We start from the raw sequence: 26,047 nt of genomic DNA, 5'->3' as shown, positions 1-26,047 counted from the left end.
AATTTGCAAATTTATAAAACAAAATATGAAAAAAGCTTACATCTTTATAAATTAAGCTTGAGAATAATTAATTTTTAATTCATTTATATTTTAACATTTTAATTCTTTCAAATAATTATTTTATAATTATATATCATTAACTTTTATTGTTAAAAAATTATTAACATACTAAATATACCCGTGATATAACGTTGTAATAAATATTTACCATTTTAATGGTATAAAAATTCATATTTATAAAATTGAAATCTTAAATATGAAATCGATATGTACAGTTGATAGGAAATTATATCGTTTGCTTGTCGGTAAACGTGATTTATGGTATGGCGCTTATGGCGCACATGAATTATATACTCACTAAAAATTCCATACATAAAGACCTTGAAATTGGAGCAGAAGTCTGAAGAAAGGCGTGAACCTGACGAATTGAATCTAAAGAAAATTACTACACAAGAATAAAGGGTTAAATACCAAGGGTGAGAGATGGTGAAAACTCTTTTTCCAACGGAGCATAAACGTCATAAGGATCGGTTACTTTCTTAAATTCTCATGCACATAAACGACTCCAGATAGTTTGCTACCGAAAAGGTACCTGTTTATGAATGTGTTTATGAACCTGTTTATATGTAAAAGACTGTGACGTGATCATCGTTAAACGATAGAGATGTAACTAAATTTAATGTAAAGAGTGAAATATATAAAAAACCGATTATTATTTTCAAAACAGTTTACGAATTACAAAAGTATATTTCCAAAGTACAATATATTTTATTATTACAGAAGCGGATCAGTTCTTACATGTAATAAAAAAGGAGTGTATTATATTTGATAGCGTATGTATGTCCAATATCAGATTGCATGGAAAAAACGCGTATGAGAGAGATAAAGGTGGCCGTTTTGCGGTTGGTGTGTTGCCATTTATCAAAAGGTTTATTCGAAAAACCTAAAACGTAACCTCTGAAATTCAACAAGTGCCCCTCGAACATCGAGCGAGAGAGAATAAACGAGTAAGCGAGCAACAACATCCAACCTCTATTACGTGCGTGACGCGACTGATCTCCCGCGCGGGGAGTGGGGAAATGCGAATCTTGTATATCGCGGTGGGGGTAGGTAATCGGCTGACTTCGGGGAGATTCGTGCTTAATCGGGAACGTTCGGCTTCTGGTTTCTCCCGCGGCCGCATAAGCGGTGTCAGCGTGTGCGCAGACCGGCTGCGCAGCAGGCGTGTGCGTTGTCCAGATTCTTTGTGCCATTCCTGGCATACCAAAAACAAGAGTGGTGACTGCGCTCGTATTTACCGGGGTGCAGCCTTGCGCGCTAATATTACTGTGCGAATTTTACCCGTGGTGTGAAGGCCCCGCGCGCGCGCGACGCCACGTCAGCTCGCCCAGTGGTAAGTACATTAAAGAAAATAGTGTCGAAAGATCGTGGAAAGAGCGCGTCTACTCGTCCACGCCCGTGTGTCCCAGCGGCGTCGTCCCACACAGGGGCCGCGCACGGAACGGATTCGACAGCAGCGACGAGACGGCGATATACACACTGTCGGACACCGACAGACAGACAGACAGACGGACGGACGAACGAGAGCGAGAGACAGAGGGAGCGATAAACGCTCGTGCGAAAGAAAGAGACGAACGTATAAACCTATTGTGCGATAAAGATAAATATATAAAAGAGGAACTTAAACTCGACAGAGTGCGTGAATGATGTATATGCGTGGCGACGTTATTCAGTGCAAAAAAATACATAACCGATCCTCGTCATATTCCTTGTATGTCGTGATTGTCAGGTTCGTACTTCCGGTGACCGTGATGTTCGCATTGCTTGCTCCGGTGTTGCTGCTAGTGCTCTTACTATTGCTTTCCGACTAAAAAAGGAAGAGATAGTATATACGTATGAGCGAGTGAGAGAGAAAGAGTGTGTGAGAGAAAGGATAGGAAAGTAGAGGGAGCGAAAGAGAGAGAAAGAAAGAGAGAGAGAGAGAGAGATATGTGTGTGATAAAATGATAGTCGGATCAGTTTGATAAACGAAGAGCTCGAGTCGTGCCGGTTTATACCTGCGGTTTGGCGGTGCATCCGTCTTTGTCCGATTGTCGCGTGTTTACGAGCGTTGTGTCAGCTGTGTGTCAAGAGAACGCAACCGTGTGTATACGTGTGTGTTACGCGAAGCGTGTGCAGTCTCTCTGGCAACGTGTACGGGACTCAGCCAGCGACGGAGACTCGCGTCGAGGAGGTTAGGAGCGATTGGTGTGCCGGTGGTGGTGGGCTGCGTGCGTTTCCCCGAGGAGAGCGCGCCACGACAGAAACGTGTGCCTCTCTGCCTAGTGCCTGCGTGCCTGCCCGCTCGCTCACCCGCTTCTGGTGAATTCGTATGGTGAATTATTGATCCGCGGCGGCGTGTGCGTGCGGAAAAACCGCGCGCGACTATAACGCACCGATTCACGCTCCATACTAAAATCTGATACTAATAAACGAAAGAAACTAAAAGTTTACCGAAAGTCAAAGATACAGACATAGTAACCTGTTGTTTTGAAAACTGTGCGCGCGACTACACGTATATTGTATGAGATTGGAGGTGGAGCAGGAGTGGTGGCAGGATTTTCTTTCCCCTAGACGGGACCAAGCGAGAAGTGCGTGCACATATTCCATTGCTCCGAACGTAGTGTCTTTCTCTTTTTCTGTCATTCTCTACTTCCCTCTTTCTCTGTTTCGGTCTTTCTTTCTCGTTCTGTCTCGTTTCCCCGCTCTTTCTCAGCTATACGTGTATGCGTCTCGCTCTAGCTGCGTTACCTTTGCCGCGTGTGCATCCACGAAACTAAACGCGGGAAAACCTACGGCGCGAAATATATCCCAGAGGAATGTACACTTATCGTGTTCTTATCGTGGGACACGTTCAGTTTTTGAAGCTCGGCCAGTGAGTGAGATTTCGAAGACCGTGCGAAAGTATGTTGGCGTGAAGGCGACGAAAGTATGTTGTCGTGAGACGACCACTGAGATTAAGGTTCGAGGAACTTGAACGCAAACCTCTTTCGGGTATTGATAATCCAGGACGAGCGCAACCTACCTCCACCACCGTGACTTGGATGGATACTGTGCATTATTTCTGGAGTGAGTTTCTCTTTTAATCGTGCGCTTGTGTATATACATATGTTGCATGGAACCATGTTTCCTGTGTGTGTGTATGTGGGAAGGAAGGGAGGTGTAGATGTGTAAACGACGATGTGTCTTCTAACGTGCTGTTTTTTCGCGTTTCTCGCGACTCAAATTTGCCGCCGTCGGGACATGCGTTCGCGTGAATTGCTTTACAATTATTGCTATGTCTTTTCTATTTATATTTCTAGCGTAATTTCGTCTATAAATATTTTTATACTTTTTCTTATTTCAGTGAATATTTTTAACGTAAAATACGCAGTAGTATTTAACGAATGTTATTAGAAATGAATATATAAGAAAAGTTTTCGATTTATATTTCCCGCGTAATATTGTTCATAAATGTTATTATACTTTTTCTTACGTTAGCGAATATTTTTAAGGTATATTATAAAAAGTTAATACATAAGAAAAGTCCACCTAGGCTGTTATTGTTTATGTCCGGATATTTCTAAATTCTTTTACAATTAATGCACCTTTTTGGACAGCCTTTTATCCGATTCATACTTCCCGCGTTATTTCACGTATAAACTTTGCTACATATATGCTTCTTCGTTTCAGCGAATGCTTTAAATGTAAAATACGCGATTGTTAATATAGAAAGAATATTTAACGAGTATTGTAGAAAGTAAATGCATAGGAAAATATCCGTAAACCAGATTGCTTTTAGTGAGTCTTCTAGACGTAAACTGAGATTGTATGCAGCTATGATTTATTTTAAATTTCATACTTATTGATTGACGGTTGATTCAAACAACGACAAAAGTATCGTCGAAGTGACAGTGAATTTAATACCACGACGTTATCAGAGTAGGTTATCGAAGTAATTCCACAATAACATAGTGTAACACGCTATTACATAAATTTAATCAGATACTTGTTATCATGGCGGATAAGCGGGTACGACCAGGTACGTTGTCGGGAAAAGACTGTTGCCGTCGATTGCTCATTCTGGGTCAGTTTATTCGCGCTGACCTGTCTCTGTCATTGTGTTTGTATTTCAATTAAAAACTAGTTAGCTGGAACGCCGGTTTTTCGTGTCCACTTTATAGTCGCTATAAACTTGTCATACAATAGCATATGCTACAATCAACAATTTCTTATGAATAAAATCAAGATGTAGGATAATCGTGACCTGTTCTTTTCAAGTGTACTAGGCTGTTTATGCTTCTTATTTGGAAACGTTTGTTTACGCGTCTATGAAATTTAAATAAGTTAATGCGATATTTTTATATCTATTATTGGCATTGAATGGTAATTTTCTTTTAGACTTTTATTTTTAGTGCTTTTATATGTATAATACACATGTATTAGATTGCTTATGCTTTTTATTAAAGAAAGTTTTTTCATGATTTAACACGTTATGATACACAAAATTTAAATAAATTTATTTAATATTATTTTTATATTATTAATATTGAATGATAATCTATCTTTAGACTATTCTTTTTATTATTTTTGAATAATTCGTATTAAATGCTTGCGATGGTATGATTGTAATAGCTGAAATAATCAACAATGTTTATATTAATAAATTTTGATATGTTAGAAATAAGACAAGGGACAGAAAGTTCTTTATTTATCATAATAAATTTTAATATAAAGGCAGTCATTTTTGTCATTAGAGATACTTAATTTCGGGAACGTTACAATAATCAAACTTTGGAAAGTCTTCAACAATTTTAAAGTTATATTTTCATTCGAATTACTTAAATTCATTGAAAAGTAGCTTTAAGAAATCTGTAACCTAATATACTAAATCATTTTGTTCTTTTTCTAATCAGTGAATTATTGTAAATTTTTTTATTTAGATGAACTACTGTATGTCGGTTTCTTCGTATTATTTTTATATTTAGTGTTCCAATGTACGTATATCAGAGTAGGTAAATACTAAAGCACAGAATTTTTAGAATTTTAATTACGTTTGCGAACTGCGTCGCCATTATGTTGCATATTTAACCTCAACAATCTATAAGGTTTAATAACATCGACGCCAAAGGAACTGAAATTACCGACAAAATATGCATGAAAACTGTTTAGCACGGTGTTAATTATATTTTCACGTTTACGTTTTATTTTTATCGGAGCTAATCTACAATTTAAAAAATTGAAATACCATTTTGATTATTTCTACATTTCACGTTAATAAAATGGATTTACGTGTGTTTTATAAGATTACTGCACCTTGCGGGAGTTGAATGTAAGTAATGAAGTTTTGGTAGAAAATTAATTTGGTTTGGAATAGTTGAGTTTAATGGCGTCGTGATAATAACCGGCGTACGGTTGAGGCTTAGAAAGCTGTAAATTTTGTTAACACCGATGCATTATCTTTATCCGTATCTTATCTGCTCGCACCTATCCGACTTGATTGAAGAAATATCTGAAATTGAAAACGTGGTTTGAATGGAAATATCAATAGATAGGGCAATCGCTGTGTATTCAACAGTTGCGTCGTAATTTGAAAGTTTGTGGAAATATAGTAAGTACATATGTACTTCGTTTCGTCATAGGAAAATAAACAGTTGTTTGTTAATGTATGCTAATGAAATTTGAATACTTTGAGAAATGATTATTCGATATTAGGAATATTCTCACGTGCGGAATTGTTTATCTTGCATTTTTTCTCACGAAGTGAAGAGTTATGTGGAATATTTGAACTTTATCTTGAAACAGTTATATTGATGACGTTTAACGCATAAAAAAGTGAAAATTATATTATACTAATTTCTAAATTAGAGTATAATAATACTCAAAAATCTAATCTCATTTTCCAGTGTTGTCATCTTGAAATATGGTTTATTAATGAAAAGTAGTCTCATTTATTGAAATTAAAAATTATAATGCGCTATTACACGCAGTTTTTGTAAATTAAGAGATATTGTGTCACGCTATAATTAAACAATTTTTAAGCATTGAATTTAATTGAAAAATTATAACTGATGATATATATGGAAGTAAATCTCCATTTGTGCAGAAAGTATAATAAAACGTTATTTTATAGGCAAACAGGAAGCAAAGCGAAAAAGGCACGATAGAAAAATTGTAGCATATTACTTATTTAATCAAACACATATTAATACTCTGCACATTTTCTAAATTTATTTATATATCCAAAGTCATATTCTCCGGTTGCTAATGACTACGTTATATGATCACGTCGCATTAGAACATAATAAATGCATTATTCATGTTACGTCATATGTGGTAATAATAACAAAATTATATGATATGAAATGTTTATATGGAACATAAAAAACACGATGTATACGGTGATCAGGAAATATAATAGAAACCATTATCCTGGAATCCTGGAATAGTATAGTTGCTAAATTGAACACTTAGAACAGGCACTTTCCATATTCTATATTCTACATTTTTCCTATGATTCTTCTCTTATTGATACAGCTTATTAAACATTAACTTACATTCATGTGCTCAACGTCTTAATAATAATAATAATAATAATAATAATAATAATAATAATAATAATAACAATAATATGATAATTCTACATTATATTGAACTTTCTAAATCGTTCGCAATATACGTACTTAAAATCACGCATACTTATATAATTATCCTTTAATTTCTATAAACACGTGATTGTCCGCGGAAGTGTCGTCCGCACGACGGTGCGTGTTGAAAGTCAAACGAGCCGGTTAAAAATCGTCGACGCTCGTTTCGAGGCCCGGGCTCGATATATATCCAACTTTTTAACTGGGGGCCCGATAAACATCTGGGGTTCCCTAGGAGGGGAAAGCAAGGCGGCAGGTGCAACCTGTGTGTTTCTTCAAGCTTGTTTCTACCCCCTCCTTGTTCCCGCTAGCCGAACAGCTCGTTTTTCTTCTCGAGAAGCAGTGCACGCACGCGAACCGCGGAACCGGTAGCGTGGTAATCGGTAATCGGTAATCGGTAATCGGTAATCGATGAATTCGATATTCATATCACCTTCGCTAAATTCATACACACTTTCTACGCCTGATACCAGAAGCTTTTTATCTATACGTCTTATCGGTATATGTTGAATATTGAAGATTCAATAACGTTACTTTCTTAACCTTTGCTTTTTTTATATTTTTGGATTTTAAGATTGTTTGGATTTCAAAGAAATTTCTTTTCTGTATTTCTTAGTTTATAATGTACAGTGACTCTTATTACCTAATATTCGAATACTACGGAGTTTGAGGGATTATGGTTTTATGTATTTGTTTGTGATAGTGTTATTTAATTGATTGTTACTTAATATGTTACAATGCTTATTATATCCAGAAAACAACATAAATGTTATTTATTGATTGTATATAGATTTTACATAACGAGCAGTAAACTAGACAATATATTTCTTATCTTTTCTCATATATTAGATCTCATATACATATATATGTATAGATTCTATCAACTGTATTATGAATTAACAGATTGAAATAGATACTAAACTGATCTAAAGTAGGATGTATTAGTATTAGAACCTATAAACTATTAATTATCTTATATTATGGAATAAAATAAAAATTATGCTGTAAACTACGTAAAAGAATAAAAAATAAAGAATAAGTGAAGTGAAGATTCTGTACCACCTGCAAAATTAAGTATTTAAGGCAGCTGTTTGTTTCGTGTTTATTAATACTAGGTTTACGCTACTCGTCAATTTGACGGATTTCAAACTTCGAAATGAAATATTCCAAAAATCATGGCATTAATTTTAACTATTTTGCATTTTGCACAATTTCGTAATAATAATCATTTCATCTAAAGAATTTATACTCGCAATTATTTTTTCCTAGGTTTTCTAATTTTTGAAATCTTTATGTAGTATATCTATCTCTGCGAAACCCGTCAAATTGACGGGCTAACTGATTTCATAAACAAATCGTTTTTCAAAGACAGTGTGCAAAAGTTTCAGTTATTGTAGACATTTCCCATTATTGTCTCCACTTATTGTAAGTGTTTACAATAGGATAATTGAATTTGGGCACAGTATTTTCTTTTTTTGACCAATCCCCCTTTTCTAGCAATCATGAGTAAATCCAGGAGATATAATAAGATATTCAATAAATTGTCAACATCAATGAAGATTGTTCTGAGGATATCTCCGAAGAAGATCAATATGAATTAGGCCAAAGCGAAGCTGACAGTGAAAGTTCTGAATACACTGAAAGTGGAGAGACAGAAGGATCTTCGGATAGTGAAGAGGAAAACTTCTTGAAAGTGTGTTGTAACAAGAAAAGGATGCGTATTTTTTCTAGTTCTGACTCCGAGGATGAAAGGACGAGCATTCCAAGCGCATCCCAAAATGTAATGGGTGAAATTGAAATTGCAATTGACGGGGCACAGTGGATAAAACTGAAAGCAGGCGGATCTAGGGGTAGGACGCCCGTTCATATGATATTCAAGGATATCGCAGGGCCTACTGGCTATGCTAAGAGAAATATTATGTCGGGTTATGTAACTAGTGCTTTCGAATTGATAATTGACAGACACATAATGCAACACATAAAAGATTGCACTGAAACCGAGGCGCATCGAGTTTTGAAAAAAGACGGACAATCACAGTTGCTAAGTTACGTAGTTTTCTAGGAATTCTATATGCCCGGGGCGCATATGAAGCGAGATCATTGAAAGCCTCCAAAAGATTACAAACAGATAAATTTGCGCTGATATCCGAAATATGAAACAGATTTCTAAGTAATAGCCAGGCTTGTTGCAAGCCATATGAAAATATTTCAATAGATGAACAATTATTTTCAATGAAAGCCCAATGCAGGTTTACGCAATATATGCCGAATAAGCCTCATAAATTTGACATTAAGTTTTGGTTTGGAGTTGACGTCCAAACAAAATATATTTTGAATGGTTTTCCTTATATGGAGAAAGATGAAACTCGATGCTCAAGGGGAAAAAGGACAAGATGACTTTGTTTTCCTCGAATTTATATAAATCAGAAAACAGCGCGCTTACTGTGTATAAAAGTAAACCTAACGTAAAATTCCTCCTTCTAAGCACCAAATATACAGGTATACAAATAGAAGACAATTATAAACGTGTTCCAGAAACCATTGCTGTTTATAATAAAACAAAGTTTGGTGTGGACGTCGTTGACCAGATGGCACGCAAATATAGTGTCAAAGCAGGGAGTTTTCGATGGCCCCTTCAACTTTTTTTTCAATATTTTAGATTTGGCAGCAATAAACGCGTGGATATTGTGTAAAGAGTGCACCAGATCGAAAATATCCAGGAAGGAGTTCATATTTTGCCAAAGATCAGACGCTTCATTTCTGTCACTTTCGACATCAGAAGTGCGAAAAAGTTGCCAAGTGGGCCACTGCAAAAAAAAATAGAAGCAATAATTGTTGTATATATTGCAAAAATGCACAAACAAAATTCAGTATATTTGTAAAAAATGTGTTCAAGTGCTCAATAAATATGATTACCCTATATAATTATTAGTATTAAAGTAAGTAGTATAGTAATTAAAAAAAACGCTTTTTACTTATTAATAATTTATTTAAACGTGAAGCCTAATATTGTTCAATTCAGACTTAATTTGAATAAATCGATTTTTTAAAGAAAATGCATATTTTCGTTTACCCGTCAATGTGACGGGTCCTCGTAGAGATAGGTATATAAGAATCGCCCGTAAACCTAGTGTTAAAATATATTGGTATGATTTATATGTATATATGCATATATATGTACTGTCATGTATAATATATACAAAGAAAATTTTTGCTTGCATTTTATGTAAATTGTTTTATGTTAATTGCTTTATGTAAAAACGATATTATCTTATTAACTAGGGAAACGTCGATATAGAGAAAAAAGACAGATTATAATCATGAGCCACTGTAATATTCTCATCTTTCTTACTTTCTTCTGATGTTTGAAAGAACAAGTCGTGACTTCAAAAGTTATGCTTTATTATTAATCGTCATTGTGCTTTAAGCATCTGTTAGACGTAAGATTATCAATGCATATTTCTACGAATCCATATATGTACAGATTTTCAATATCACTTTCTTCAGAAACGAACCTTCCTACAAGAAAATGTCATCTCACACGTTCTTTTCATTACTTAGCTTTCCAAGAGAAACCATCCTTTTTTGGTTTCCATTACGATTTTCAACTTACGTTATATCTGCGTGTCTACTGTCAACATTGCTGTACTCTCTATCAGAGGATTGACTTGCGATTAATCAGACATATATATACATACATATGTATAGTATTACACGTGATGATCATATTTACTATTTCTAACGTACTGTGAATGGCTAACAAGATATTTTGTGTTCTACAGTTGTTCATATATACTTTCACAAACGATCGCTATAGTGGTAGGATTAAAGCAAAAATCTTATTTAGAATGCAATTTATTTAATCTTAATTTTATTCCATAGCGAAAGTTCTTCGTCTTGCTAAAGAAAATTTGTTCATAGTTTAACATCTACAGTGCACAAGAGCTGAAAAAATTAATTTGATATTATTGATACAATATGGAAAGTTGCTTTAGATCATTCCTCTTATTATTTTTATATCAATAATACACGAGTATTAGGTTGCTTATGTTTTTTCTTAAATAACGTTTGCGTATTGTTTGACATGTACAGGGCACAAAATTTAAACAAGTTATTTTAATATTACTTTTATATTAGACTATTATTTTTATTATTTTTGTGTGATCCGTACTGAATGGGAGCGTTTAAATAGCTGAAATAATTCACAATTTGTGCATTAATCAATTTTGATACATTAGAAATAAACTAAAGGATAGGAAATCAATTATTTATTGTAATAAATGTCAGTAATAAGAATAACAACAATGTTTGCACTAGTAATACTTAACCTCGAAACGTTGTAACGATAATTAAATTTTGAGATGTCTTTAACGATTGTAATATTATATTGCCGTGTGTGTTCTTCGATTCTTTTCCTATTTTATCGTAAATTCGACGTTCTTTTGTTTAATAGAGGAACGACCGTATCTTAGTAGACTCGTGACAGCAGCTAGACTCATTAAACCGAGGCTTCTTCGCGATATAAATAGGACTTCTTGTCCCGTTGCAGTACGGAAGGAGCAAATAGATTATCACGCGTACCACAGCCCTCTACTCGGCGACTTCTCTCTTCTGTTCTTTCCCTTTCTACCGTTTGTGCCATTCTATTTCTCTATTTGTACACTCTCCTCTCTTCTCTCTGCCCTCTCGGTTTCTTTTGCTCTTGTAAGAACTGTGTGCGTCTATCTTTTTCTCTCTCCAAGAGGAGCCGGTACGCGCGTGGCTTTCTATTTGGCGTAGACGGTGCCAAATTGTCAAGTAACTAAAATTACCTTCGAAGGTGTACGCTGTGTCTTTCTCTTTTTCCCCCTTAACGTCTTCCTCGGCAGTTATCCCTTTGCTTTTTTCGCGCCACGCCGTGCCACTCGCGCCACGAATGGCGGCGATTCTTCTTCTGAACGTCGAATTTCATTTTCCACCCCTGTTAATTACACAATTCCTCTTTGTTCTGCTTATCGAATATCTCGAATTGAAAAGTCCTGCCCAGGAAATGTCTTGTAGAGTATTTTATTAATATCCTTTAATTTTCTTTGTCGAAGAATTGGAACAGTTAGGGATTTTTTTTTCATCATGCATATCGATTTTATTTTCGTTATTTTCACTAACAATTTGAGATATTATTACTAAACTTCAGACGTTCGTGCCCTAGACTGTAGTTATTACTTATTGTAATATTCAGAAGATGTAAGAAATTTCTATTTAGAAATTTCATTTGTTCAGTTAAGTTTATACATATGTGAATTTTTATTGGATTGGATATTTTTATGGAAACTTATGGAAAATGTAAAGATACGACCGTCCCTGCACGTTAAGTTTCATTTCTACTTTGTTAATTAGACGAATACCAAGAATATTTCACTTTGTTTTTCACAAAACAGAAATTAAAATCGATCGAAAGTTCAATAATGTACCAATATTCTGAAATAATTTAATTCAATGAATTGGTATTTCCTTGTGGAATTGACAAATTATATTTATAAATTCAAACCATTCACTTAGAAACACTAATTCACTTAGAAACACAATATGTACTTCATTAAAATTAAATACACTTTGATATAGCTCCAAGTTTTTTGATGTTATATATATAAAGAGTTGAATTAATCGAGAAAGTCACAAATTGAAATGTGTTAAGGATATCTCAATTATTTTTCTTAAAACAAAAACGAAAGTTGATCGAAAGTTCAATGTTACACGGAAATTCTGGAACGGTTTAACTGGCGCGTGTTTCTGTCGAGTGTTCATTAATTCAGAAACGGGTCTGAGACATTAACTCGGTGATCCGCATGTGTGTGGCAAAGGACGGTCTGTTCGACCATCTAGTGACCCTAATAAAACCTACACAAAAGGTCGTCGTTCCTAGATCGATTTGCAAAAGGTCGAACGTCACGCCATCGGAGATTTTCTGCGCTTAAACCGGTGTAACCGGCGTAACCGGCCCACCACCGATTCAAAACTAATTTAAATTGTTGTCTTTGAGATTTAAATAGCGACTGCACGTACGATGGTTTGTGCAAGAACCGACGTTCGTTTGTCTAATTAATCTTCGTTGTTTTCGTAGACCATGAACGATACATGAACTAACTGTGATTAAGTCTTTGTCATGTAAATTGTATCTGCCGGTGTACAAATTTGAAAGACCTTCTGATTGATTTTGAGATAACAAAGTGACAATTTTTGGACAACAAAATATAAAGAAATATAATAGAATAGCATGAAATAATATGCTGTTTATTTGAAAAATTTACATTTCGAATCTACGATTTTTGTAGTTTTATTTGTAATAAATTTTTGGAATAAAATTTAGGGAAATATTATGTAATAAGAATTACAATTTGTTACAAAAACTTACGATTCTTAAATTTTCATTTATAATGCTACATAACCTTTGAATACGTAAAATTTAAAGGAATATCATGTAATGAGAATCGCAACTTACTTAAAATTATACGATTAAAATGACGATTAACGATAAAATTACAGCGTCACGTAAAATATTCAGGATGCGGGATAATGATTGGGTTGGAATAAAAATTCCTAGTGTTCTTCAATAGCAGCTTTTGAAACGCCAACATTTGAGAATGAAACGCTGTACAAATAACAAAAAAAGATAATGTATCGTTTATAGAAATGGTACTACAGGTAAGCGTATCGTTCCAAAGTGATTTCGGTTCAGAAGTGGAAATTTTGATCAACGTTTTGCCAGGCTATAATCATTGAAGATGACCAAATTGCAACGCTAATTGAAAATAACTTATGCCACACGAGACATACGTTCTTTTATAAATCTATGTATTATCTTTGAATCTCTCTTAAAAACACTATGAACCATATCTTCCAACCCAATATGTACATACAATTATATTTTATTCTAGTTATTTCAATATCACTTCAGAAGCTATTAATACCGCTTTTATTGGGACAGAGAAAAAATAATATCGACTTTTCATACACAATTTATGACAAAATCAGTCTATAAAAGTTGATTTCTGTATTTACAAAACATTTGGCCCCGCGTCTGAATTTAGAAATTAGTGCAGATCGAGTTCTAGCTAGTTTATTTAGTTCTAGTTCTGTTTTCGGTCAGCTACGTTGTATGAATTGAAGGAAATTGCAAAGACATTTCTGTCAATTGAAATCAACTCCTTCCTATGCAGAAGGCATAAGGAAGTTCACAAAATGGTTATATACATTACAATTATATGCAAGGTGATTGATCCTCACGAGGACTTGTCACTTATTAAAGCTTCAATAGAGAAATGTAATGACACTAGTGGTTTCGTGCGAAAACCGTAGAAACTTGTCGAAATATGTTGAAAAGTTCAACATTTTGAATAAATCTTTCCTATACATACAATTAATTTTCGAGTTATATGCAAAAATATCCTGCCACTCAGTTTTAGTTTTGAAGCTGTTAATTTAGCTATATATTGTTGCAGTCGCAGTACAGCCAAGTCTGCTGCTTAGTAAAGAGGAATTATTTACGATACTTTCAAGTTCTTTTTTTCTTTCTTGCTCCATAAGATCCTAAACATTCGAAGGCTCGCGTTTCTTTATATGTCACGAGCTTGAGATTCGTTCAAACATTACCATTTCCTTCTTTTCCACGTGTTTTTGTTTATCCTTTTTCCAAGCTATTGAGATTCAACGAATTTGTTCAATTATTTTTTAAAGTGAATACGTAGTCAAATGCTGATACTCTGCTCATCAACTTGCATATAATGGAATTTCGCCTTCACTTTGTATGTCGCATTATGCATGTCATGTCCCGAGTTAAATTTTTATCGTCCTATCACACAGGTCTGTTAGGTTCATACTGAATTGTGTATATATATATGTCGGGTTAACATTATGATTAGAGTTAGGGGCGTGAAACGAATCTTCATTTGGATTACACATTGTCGTTACGCAATAAAGAAGACATTGACTAGTGCAAATACGATTATTACAGAACTTGACAAGTAACCGTGGTAATTAGATACTCGAGAAGCTAATGACAATGATCCTAGGTTTAATAACGAACCCGCGGTCAACGGGATAACAGGATGTGCTTTCTTCCAAAGCCCAAATCGTACTCGACTTGCTTGGCTACGGTGGAAGTGTAACTAAACTAACTCTTTGTTAAAACGTGGAATATCCACCGAGCGTAAAGACGCTAAGTAACTCGCTAATACGACCTCACGAGAGAATGACTTTCCGTCGCGATGATGCTGCAGAGGGAAAGTATGATGGGGTGTGTCTAAGGACACGAGATCATCGGATTCGTCGAGGAAAGCCTTCGCCCGGAAAGTGAGGGAAATTGACGTTGCTGTTAATTGGTCAATTTCCATGTTGGTGGTTAGAAAAGGATGTTAGCCGTCCTTGAGGGAAGGTTGCTAGCGGGAAGCGTCGTTCGTTGAAAGAATAGATCTCCCCTATCTTCCCGTAGTTGGGACAAGGACTGTTTGTCTGTTCGAAGGACTTTGGATAACTAAATCTTAATAGTTATAACTGTTATAGGCCGTTGATAAGGTCAAGCTGAACATGCACTGTGGAGATGCGTCAGCATCTGGTAACCATCATACCTGAAGAATGGGGAAAAGAGAAGGTCGCCGTGTGGCGAGCCACCGGACAGAAAGCGTTGTAATGTTTACTGTCGCGTGCCGCTACAAATATTTCTTTTAAGGAGAGCTATAGAATTACTCCATACCTTTGTTAGACAAAGCGTTCTTCCCGCGACCGCGGCTACGTTCGGCGACTGGTTGTCGCCTCGAGCCCAAGCTCATTATCACAAATCTCGAACATATACAATCGGATCGAATGACGACAATTGTTTGATTACGCCCATGATAGAATCTAGATTACGGTGTTAAGGGATTTTCTCGAAGTTCCAAAGGGAAGGCTCCGATGTCCCTTCATCTCCGACATATATATAGTATACCAAACTTAAATGACCAAACAGCGAGGACTTAATCTACAAGCAAAAAGAAGAAAAAAATGTTATATAAAGTTCGTAAATAACGGAGTTATAAACGAATATTGTATACACAAAATAGATAGCGACGCATTTTCTATCACAGCACACGAAACTTCACTGTATTATTGTCAGCCTAGTTACATGCTTTTTTCTTATCATGTGGTAACAATTACATATTGTTAATAGTTATAAAATATAGTAATATAAAAAATATGATTACCTAGTAATTGTTGCTCTTGTGCTTGGATTCAAGTTTTACCTCAATAAACAATGGAATTAATTACACTACAAGGTTTTACAAAGAGGATTTTGCTGAGTTTCAATAACTACATCGTTACCCATTTCATGCGTGCAATACTTTTTTATAACTCTGCAACAGAGCGTTTATTGACAAATTTTATATAACATTTTTTTACCCTCTTACCTGTAGATTAAGCCCTCGCAGTTTGATCGTTTAGATTTGGCACACCCTGTACATGCACAACACTAGAAGCAAAACTGTGAGTAATGCCTCTGTTTCAGTATCAAACAGATTATGGTGTCGGGGAGTTCGGATAATAGAATGTTCGACTAGTAGAGTATGTATTCCGATAGCGGAAGTTTAGACAGTAGAAGTTCCATTGTGTATGATGCTTTATTTGTTTATACTAATAGCAATATTAGCTTCAATAATACCGATGTGGCTACAATAGTATGAAATATGTAATAATAATTAATACAGAATTTTTATGTTTTAGTATTCATAATTAACGACGATTGAAATTTCTTTACATTTACGACATATTATGTTTCAATTGATTTATTTATAATATCTGCAAGAAACTATTTTCAAATAAGTAGTGAAATTTAAATAGCTGCAAAATTAATGGTTTTCTGACATACAGTGACTTAGAAAATTTTATTTGTTTCGCGCTTGCGACAGAAAACGTTTACCTTGTGCGTATTACATAAAAAGTTTGAAATTCCATTAGCACTAAAATGTGATACGACTGCCATGATTATGTTCTACTTTAATTTCTATTTCTTTTAGTTTCATTTTTCAGATCATACTTTTTTATGAAAATTTCAAAATTAAACTAAATTTTCATAATTAAATTTTCATAAAATATGAATCTGCATACTAATAATGATAACATCAGAGATATAAGTATGTATAAATTCATAGATAAATAAATAAATCGACATTGTGCATTGTTAAGAAAAATATATCTAATAATATAAGCATAAAGTATATCTATAAATAAGTATATGAAAAATATATATATGAATAGACAACCATATAAAATACAATAGTATAATTAGACTATGGATTTTTATGCATTTATGGGGAATGCTAAGGCGTCAGAACACAAAATACACCTATAAAATAACTAAAGGAAAGTACTCGTTATATTTCCTATATAAAATAAAATTCTGCGTTGATTCCCTTTTTTAAATTGTGCTCATTAAAATATGAATGTGTATAAACATCGCAGTCTAAATAAATAAATATGTAACATACAGTATTCCGTTATTTGTTATGCATTATTTGCAACATCGAAGTAATAGAAATCGGAATTCCATTCGAGCAATTCCAAAAAATGACAAGTCAAGTGGCAGTTCTCGAGCAATTTGTTTATTCAACGAACACGTTTTCGTCCGAGAGAGATAATTTCGCGTGACGTTAGTTTTTTAAATAAATGTCACGTACATGTGTTGATCGTATCTAGATCGTTCGTTTATAAAACCAAACTGCCAGTCTCTGCATCGCCGTTGTATTTTCAGTTTCCAGGTTTGTTCGACAAATTTTTTTTATTTTTCTCTTTTTTTTTTTTTGTTCTCCATTCGTCATTAATAATGTAAAATTGAAAGCAGTAAATTAAACGTCAGCGCGTTTCGCGCTCCCTCATTCGTTCGACCATGAAAATTTCATCGATGAAAATCGTACACGACGCGTTGATTTGTATCATGCTCATTTGCCCGTAATATTATATTTCCGTAATATTGCAATCGTGAACGTGGTTGTTTCAACGATCCGTTGCACGATTGAAATCTGCCGGCGAATCGCGCTGACTGCGCGTATGAAAGTTCAATTTAAACTTGATATTCCAAAAAAAAAAGATAGAAAGGAAATAATGAAAAAGCAGGATGAAAGATATAAATATAGCGGTAGGCTGATAACGTTGATTGTTGAAAGATAGATAGAGTTATTAAAAGCGAAAGTGCTTCCCGATTGATGATCCTTGTGATTGATAAGCAATTGTCTGATAAGCAGTGTCACGATGCATGCTACTTCGCTGTGATTTCTTCGATATTTTAACCCGAATTACTGATATTAAATTTAAGTTGGCATTAGGTTGGAGTTAGGTTCTGCACGATTTTTTTTTGTGTGCATATATAAATTGTATTTGTATAAATTTGTGAAATTGGTACGTGAATTTTAGTTTTTGTGAATGATACCATGGATGATACATGAATATAAATCGAATTGAAATGATAATTGAAATGGTATTACGTATTATCTATATAGATTGTATAATTTCATTTTTGAAATAATTAAAAATTCTTGTAGATAGTAGTAAATTTTGGTATGTTAAAAACATAAGACAAAGTAAAAAATTAATTATTTCACTTTATATTCATTGTAATAAATATCAATGGTGGAAATTTAACCTGGAAAATGTGGGAGAAATAATAATGAAATTTTGAAATGTTTAATTTTAAAGTTATATTACCACTTAAATTGCCCGAAATCATTGAAAAATTGAATTGCACAAAAAAATCGTAATTACAATAAAAAGCACAATAATAAATGTATAAAACACATGTATGATTTTTATGCATATATGAGAGATTTAAAGACGTAAAAATAGGCGCAGCTCATATAATATGCAAAGATATGTGAAATATCCAAAGTAAACTACATATTCATAAAGATATGAATTCACATAAACACAATCTACCTAGTGCACCCATTATTTTTTCAAATTACGAATTCCTTTTTTTTTTAGATCACTAAGAGCTACTTTTCGCTTATGTACTTCGCTATTATGCCTCGTTATGGAGCACACGACGTCACGATTGTTATTACGAAACGAGAGAGAATGTTTCTGCCAGTAATCGATACTCGATATCCGGTAATAAGACGGCCGATAGAGTACATACATGCTTCGTACAACAGATAGCACGAGAGAATTTATCGGTGTGTACACGTGTAGTCCCGTATCTGCCGGTTGAATGCGGAGAAACGTGTGCATTTCAATCGCGTGATTGAGAACTAGTACGGGGTCGAGCACTCCCCCGGGAAGTTTCACGGGTCAGAAAATCATGGGGTGGCTTTACCACCTGGCCGATGTTCCTTTTCCTCCCCTCTCTACTTCTACTAGTCCCTTATACGCGTACATGTGTATGTACATATACAGGGTGATTCTACGTAAAAAAACATGTCGAAAGTATAAAACGAAATATGTTCATTCGACGCTCCGGTTTCAAGAAAATCGAACTTATAAATTTGTTAAGTATACCTGGACTTGGTTAACTCCGGACTAGACATGACCGCATGATCGACAAGAGGTTATTCTACATGTGAGAATAAGTCGAAAATATGGAATAAAGCTTTTTCATGCGCTGTTTCGCTTCCAAAGAAATGAAATTTCAAAATTGACAAAGTATGCATGTACCAGGTCAACTTTTAATCGAACATCTTCAAACCCTATTTTCTTGGAGAAAAGACTATAAACAGAAAAATTTTATTTCACATTTTTTACTTGTCTTCGCACGTAGCCTAACCTCCTGCTAATTGTTTATTTGTATTCAGTCACTAATCACTAGTCAGTGATTAGCTAATTTCACATATACCGAACAAATCTTTAAATCCGATTTTATCGGAAACGAAGTATCTTATGAGAACATTTTATTCTATATTTTCGATTTATTTTTTTATGTAGAATCACATCCTTGCCGATTGTTGTATGATTGTGCCATACTTATCGAGACACCTTGTATACACGCACACAGAATGATAGAATTCCCCTCACGTTCGAATCATCTCTTGTCCCTCTTCATCCTTTTTTATCCTATTCGTCATCTACTTTTCTCTTTGTGAAGAAACGCTGCACCCCCAGTGCAGTTTGTCTGCATATTAGCCACGCCACAATCGAGCAATTCTATCGTAGGAACCGGTCACCCAGTATATGATGAAGTTCTCTCTTCTTCAGTCTCTTTGAAGTTCTTTCGGATAGTACGATTTGTGTCGTGCTTTCGAGATAGTACTGTGATATATGAGTGTATGTGCTCTTAGTTTGGGAGGTTTGAGGATGTTTGTTGTAGCTCTTGGATAGATTGCTTCTATATTGATAGATTAAATCTGCACAAATAATATTATAAAATGTTACAAGCAATAAGTTAAACACTATTAGTATTAGTAAAATCATTTGCATGGCAGTAATAGGTTTGATAATAAAATAAAAAGTTATAAGATTGTAAAAAGGGAAACCTACGATTTGTATCTTTGCAATTTACTAATAATATTACTATTAATTAGTTAATTATTATGCAACAGGATTATTGAACGCTATATTTTTAGCAATATTTTTAAAATTACGAAGAGAGTGAAAAATACACGCGAATATATAGCCTCAAAATAAAATAGAAAGACAATTTTGATAATATGAAATTAATCGGCAACCTTCTGTAAGAAAAAATGGAAAGTGTGATTTATCGTGTGAAGAACACGAAAAAGTCGAAGAGACTTTTTCCACAGTTTCGTGATGTTTAGTTTGCGTTTAGTTAAAGGCAGTGTCATACATATAACCCAAAATACGTGACGAATTGAATTGATTTTTATAGAGAGATCCTGATTCTTCTTTCTGTTAATTAACTGTGAGATTAAAATCGGTTCCAGTATATAAAATGAATGTTTAAGAATTCGTAGTCGCTACTAATAACGCATACTGTGCGTTCTGACGCTTACTTCAACCATTCTGTTGATGTAACTGTTGTGTTTTTATTTTCGTCGAATTTGTCGCCTATTTACATTTAAAAAGAGAATATTGCACAGCAGTGGTAGCTATACTCACTGATTTACTCACTGATTACTCACTCGATTTTTGAGAATTTTTTGTCCAAATAATAATTTATAACAAAGCCAGAGGCAGAGCTATTTCTGATAAAGGCTATATCGTTCCTGAGAAAAACAAATGAAATTATTAAAATATGATCTTTAAATGTGTCAATAATAAATGGTAAATTCATTTAAATTATAAGTCACGTTACTTAGTTTACTACAATGGATGTTCAATTTTCTATTTTATGAATCTGGAAATTTATTAAGTCGTGTAGAAACAAACTAAAAATTCTTAGAAGATATTTGAATATTTAATATTGTACTTTTTATAATGAAGATGACTTTGGAATATTGATCCTTGGAATAATGAATTATGGAAAAGTATTTAAAATTGAAAAAGATAGAAAACTTCTTTGAAATTTCATGTCCTCCGAATTCATAAATATTCCATATCGTAATTTATATAATTTACGTTTACAAAATTTCCTTTGAAATCTATAATAGAAATATATAATAGATATATATCGACAAATATTCGCAGTACTTCGATTTCACATTAAAATTGAATTTTATTATACGTATTTAATATAATAAATGCAAAAGTAAAAGTGTAATTATAAGCCTGTCAAAGAATATACTTACTTAGATATATTCCAATATTCTTAACAAAAGTCCAATCTTATTTAACAGGAATAAATAATTTAGAAATTTTTATTGAACGTAATAAATTTTCCACAGTTTTCTAAAATATTCAAGAATATTTGCTTTCATCGAGCATACGAGGGATATGAAAAATGTTGGCAATATATTCAAAGTATTCGAAGCGTTTTAATTATTCCGTAACACAGAAACTGCGAACGAGTTTCCGCGATTACATCGTTCATTATAACAATTTTTAAATTTTCCCCCGGGATAATGTATTCATAATACTTAAACCCGAACATCGAGGGATCGGTTTCAATTTGCAATTCAAAAGCCGTGGACTTATTTCGTTTCCCAGGAACGCAATATCCGTAATAAAATAGCCCAATTTCAGCGTGCGATGTACTGTAACGAAGGATGCTAATCAGTTTTCACCCGACCCAAGTTTGCGGTGCGGGCTCGACTCTGTTTTGTTACCATTACATAAAGCAGTCCCCGTCGATGCATTGCAAAAATACAGTCGAACCTTAGTAACTCGAATTTCAATGAAAAACATAAAATCTTTGTGTTGCGGAGGTCGTGTCATATCGAATTTTTTCAGTGAGAGAGGTTTAACAGTCGAAAACGGCTTAGAGAGGATTCGTACAAGGGTTAATTTTTTGAATTATAGACGCTGGAAGATAGTCAATTTCAGCTTTTAAAAGACGATTATTTATTTAGAAAAATGAATGACAATTTTCGTCATATAGAGTGGTTACAAAAAATATTTATATATAGCCTTATTTTCAAATGAAGCGTCTTTCTATCAGGTTTTACATTTCATGGTACCAAATTTTTGATAATGTTTGAAAATTGTATTAAATTAAATTAATTTAAAATTTGATACAAAATTTAATTTACTTTGATCCAATTAGTTGGTACGTAAATGCTGTAATAAATACAATGTTGTGTCAATACCTTTCGTAGACACTGTAGGTTGCGTGTGAGAAACACGTAGTATAATTTCAAGTTGTAAAGGAACTCATAGAACTACACTTTGACTCGCAGAGATTGAGCTTCATTCCAAATTCCAGTTATACAGATAAAATAGCGTACATAAAAATGTGCAAAATAATTTGAAGCAAAGTAATTGTTCATTTCGATTTGTAGAGCTTTACTCAGCGGAGTGGAATAGTCTTACAGAGGTTTCCGAACTAAGATAGCGATTCGATTCATCGATGTTTGACTGCATAAAGCGTTAAAGAAATAATCGATTACAATTTTGTTTTCACGTACGATTACGCTACAATATTGCATATTATATATTATGTAGATATTAAAATCAATTTTCTAGAAAACAACTTTTTGAACAAAATTTGAACAAATTTTATTCATTACTCTGTATTTATGTTTTTATCATAACCTGTTCAATATCACTATATTTTGCACGATACATTATGTAAATTAATATTAATATCTACTTTTGCATAAAAGACACGTATATGTATTTATACATATTCGTTGACTACACAATTTTTTTCAAAATTAACATCATTTATTAAATCAGCATATTAAATAAATAAAGGAAACCTTAATAACGATGTTCGTTGTTTTGGAGTGAAACATACAATGACTTACAAAGATGAAAATATTTGTCGAGGAAAAGAAAACTTTCGATAATAGATATAATGAAATCGGACATTTTATATGTTGCAGCGTAATAATATAAATATCAAGGAAACCATGATACAGAAATGCGATGGATTCAGACGAGGAAGAAATTAAATTATATTATATTATACTCGTAGGTTCATAATCGGCGGTTTTCGTTATACTATCAAATGTACAAATTCCTTACAATTGAAAATTTCCAAATAATGATTTTCGAAAGTTTTAGTTATTTCCTCACGGTTTCTTAGGTTTATCATATTCCTTAGCAAATTGGTTCATATTTTTACAAAAAATCATGCACTTTTATTATATTAATACATAAAATACAATATTGTAAATATCTTATTAATACGCTAAAATGCTTAAAACTATTGTTTAACTCTGTTGTAATTGACAGTTTATTTTTTTTTAGATGAAAAACATTTTACTCGTATTTTCAGTAAATTATAAGTTCAACTGGCGTTATTTAAGCTTCCGTAATGAATAAGAATCTCCGTTGACAATGCCGGTCATCGCGTACGTCGGAAAGAATAATTTTCCTCGGAAATGATATGCTTCCACAACGGAAAGGACCGATCCGCGTCGAGCAAATAAAACATGCACTCGTTATAATCGTATCCCTTCTAGGCAGGCCCTCTCTCTCAGCCAGAAAGAATTTACGATACGATTTATTATCGATCAGAATGCCCGCTTAATATACATATAGGCTCTCTCCATAACCGCGATCCAATTGGCAAAGAGTTAATTCTAAGTGAAAAAATAAATCGAAAATACGTCCGTGTAAGGTTTGCTACCATGTAGGGATATTTTGACCGACAATTTTTAATTGTCAATAACTAAAACACAAAGCTGAAAACGCAATTCTTTTATTCTTGATTTTCGTCTTATTTCGGCTTCAAGAATTACCCCTTAAATTATGTTGAGATAGTAGCCGAACACCCTGTATAGAGTAACATTTTTTCATACGGCGTTCTGTTCTGAATCAAATTTAAAAATTCGATTAGTATATGCGAACTTAACTAATTACTCACTAGATGCGAATAAACAATCAGAAAACAAGTAGCAAATGTTTCCAAGATAGTAGAATTTGAACGTGTTCAGTTAAGAACTGTTCTCGTACAGGAGTATTTGATCAATTTGTAAATTTCATTTGGTCAAAAGCGAAACATTATATAAAAATGCTTTATTCCATATGCCGACTTGTTTTTTCATGTAGAATTGTCCTTTTGTCAAATGCTCACGATTACTGAGACATCCTGTATACATTTTCGCATTGGTTTCAAATTTTACAAATTAGAATCATGACACTAAAGTTTAAATATAGCATTAATAAAATTTCAGAATGTTTTATACAAACAAAATGTTTGATGTAAGTATGAACACTTCAAATACTTTCATGAGCCACTGTAAATATTATGCAGCCAAGATTATTGTTTTCGGTAGGAGGAGCGTGTCATAGCGTCTAGCGCTCTTCCTCTGTCCCGAGGGCTCTTGCGTTTTCCTTGGTTCATTGCTAAGGTAATAGAAATCGAGTAGGTAGTAGATGGATAAGGTGGAAACCTTTCCTCGATCATCGAATCTCTCTCCACGGGGTTGCGTTAGAAATGGCCCTTGGGCCTCCTCGACACAAAGAAACGACCCTTTTATCTCCGATCTCGAAGATCTCGAGGACACGCCCGACTTCTCCAATCATTTGAGTCGAGTTCCTGTTATTGCTGTTTGTAATCGCCGCGTGTGCGTCGCTTCGAATGAGAAGTTTTTAGAAAATAGAATGGTGGTTTTGCTTGTTGGTACTTAGATCTATGGGGACGAATTATGAATTTAGTGTTTTAGTACTGTAGAATATCGTAGTGATAGATAGATTGCGCGATTTTATGCATTTGTGCGAAATTTAAAGGTGCAGAAATACACACAATCTATACATTAAAAGTAGAATACTTATAATTTTTAACGGGCTTCTCTCTTTATGTTCCATATATTTCTATACAATTTGTCTAAAGACACATTTGACAATTTGCAATCAGTGATAAGATATTAAGAGATACCGAGAATTTTTATTTATATTTATTATAATGATTTGATTTTTTTCTTTTTAATGTATGATTCATGTTTATGCTTGGGGCTATAAAACCAATCAGGAAATTTGATTCTTTTATGTTAAAAAATAATTTTAAAAAAGATACGAAGTAAATAACTTATCTTAGTTTCTCGTGCTATATATTGCATATTACGCTGTATTGTGAGAATTTGATCAAATTTACACATATAGGAAAAACAACTAATTTTATTATGAAAAGTTTTATTTCTCATTGTATCTTTCACGCGAGAGTCTCAGCTGAATGCTGCCCACATTTTCCATAGGTCTATAATTGATTGCCGCAAGTTGTGCCATTAAAATGGGAGTTAATTTAGAAGTATCGTTTTGTTACATCATATCCACAACTACTTATTCTTTCCGCCGAATTCCCGTCGAAAAAACCTCGTTTCTCTTATTCAGCCGCGGTAACTGAAAATTATTTGTCTCTTTTCTTATATTTCTTCTTCGATTCTTCTGGGTCCATAGTCAAGAAGCTACAAATGAGATTCCCCGTTTGTCTGTCTATATGTATATAACGTTGTATTTCAATAAAGCGGACGTTGAAGTATCGGAACACTGAAAGCTATACAACATATTGTGTAACAAACTAAACCCAACAAATGAATAATTAACTTGTATTCTTTGACCAACTACGTAGTATATTAACTGTATTGCGAAATTATATTATAAAATTATTTCAATTCCCATTGGCTGAAAAATCATTTTCAAGCAAACAATATGCTCAAAATCATTAAGTATTATAACTTATCGGCTATGAAAAAAAGTTTACAAAATGCCGTGAATTCACGTCCGCAGTAAGCAGAAACAGAATTTGAAATGACATAAATTCACGTCAGCGGCAACCAGGAACAGAATTTTAAATGACGTGAATCACTTCAGCGGTAGCGAATGTGTTAATAAACTCTTTTAGTACATTTATAAATAATTTTCTTCAGAGAATTGCGAAAATAAGA

General features: G+C 33.7%; 1 protein-coding gene across 10 annotated transcripts in view; it reads left to right on the top strand.

The window, feature by feature from the left end:
- The first annotated feature begins 1,255 nt into the window (after window positions 1-1,255).
- The window catches only part of scalloped (TEA domain transcription factor 1 homolog scalloped), a 337,742-nt gene continuing 312,950 nt past the window's right edge, over window positions 1,256-26,047 (top strand). For 6 of the 10 annotated variants that reach the window (XM_033347952.2, XM_033347948.2, XM_076620563.1 and 3 more), the window contains exon 1: window positions 1,256-1,393. Coding sequence is in view for 1 of the 10 variants with exons in the window: in XM_076620562.1 (XP_076476677.1) it covers window positions 3,084-3,108 (25 nt within the window). In the remaining 9 variants the exon portion in view is untranslated. Of the gene's footprint in view, window positions 1,394-2,322; window positions 3,109-26,047 lie in introns of those variants that run through there. The other 4 variants (XM_076620557.1, XM_076620558.1, XM_076620560.1 and 1 more) reach the window with 3 other exon arrangements.

Source organism: Bombus vancouverensis, chromosome 8, assembly GCF_051014615.1.
Source record: "Bombus vancouverensis nearcticus chromosome 8, iyBomVanc1_principal, whole genome shotgun sequence".
Lineage (NCBI taxonomy): Eukaryota > Metazoa > Arthropoda > Insecta > Hymenoptera > Apidae > Bombus > Bombus vancouverensis.
Note: the sequence above shows the minus strand (reverse complement) of the source record. Positions and strands in the feature narration are given on the sequence as shown.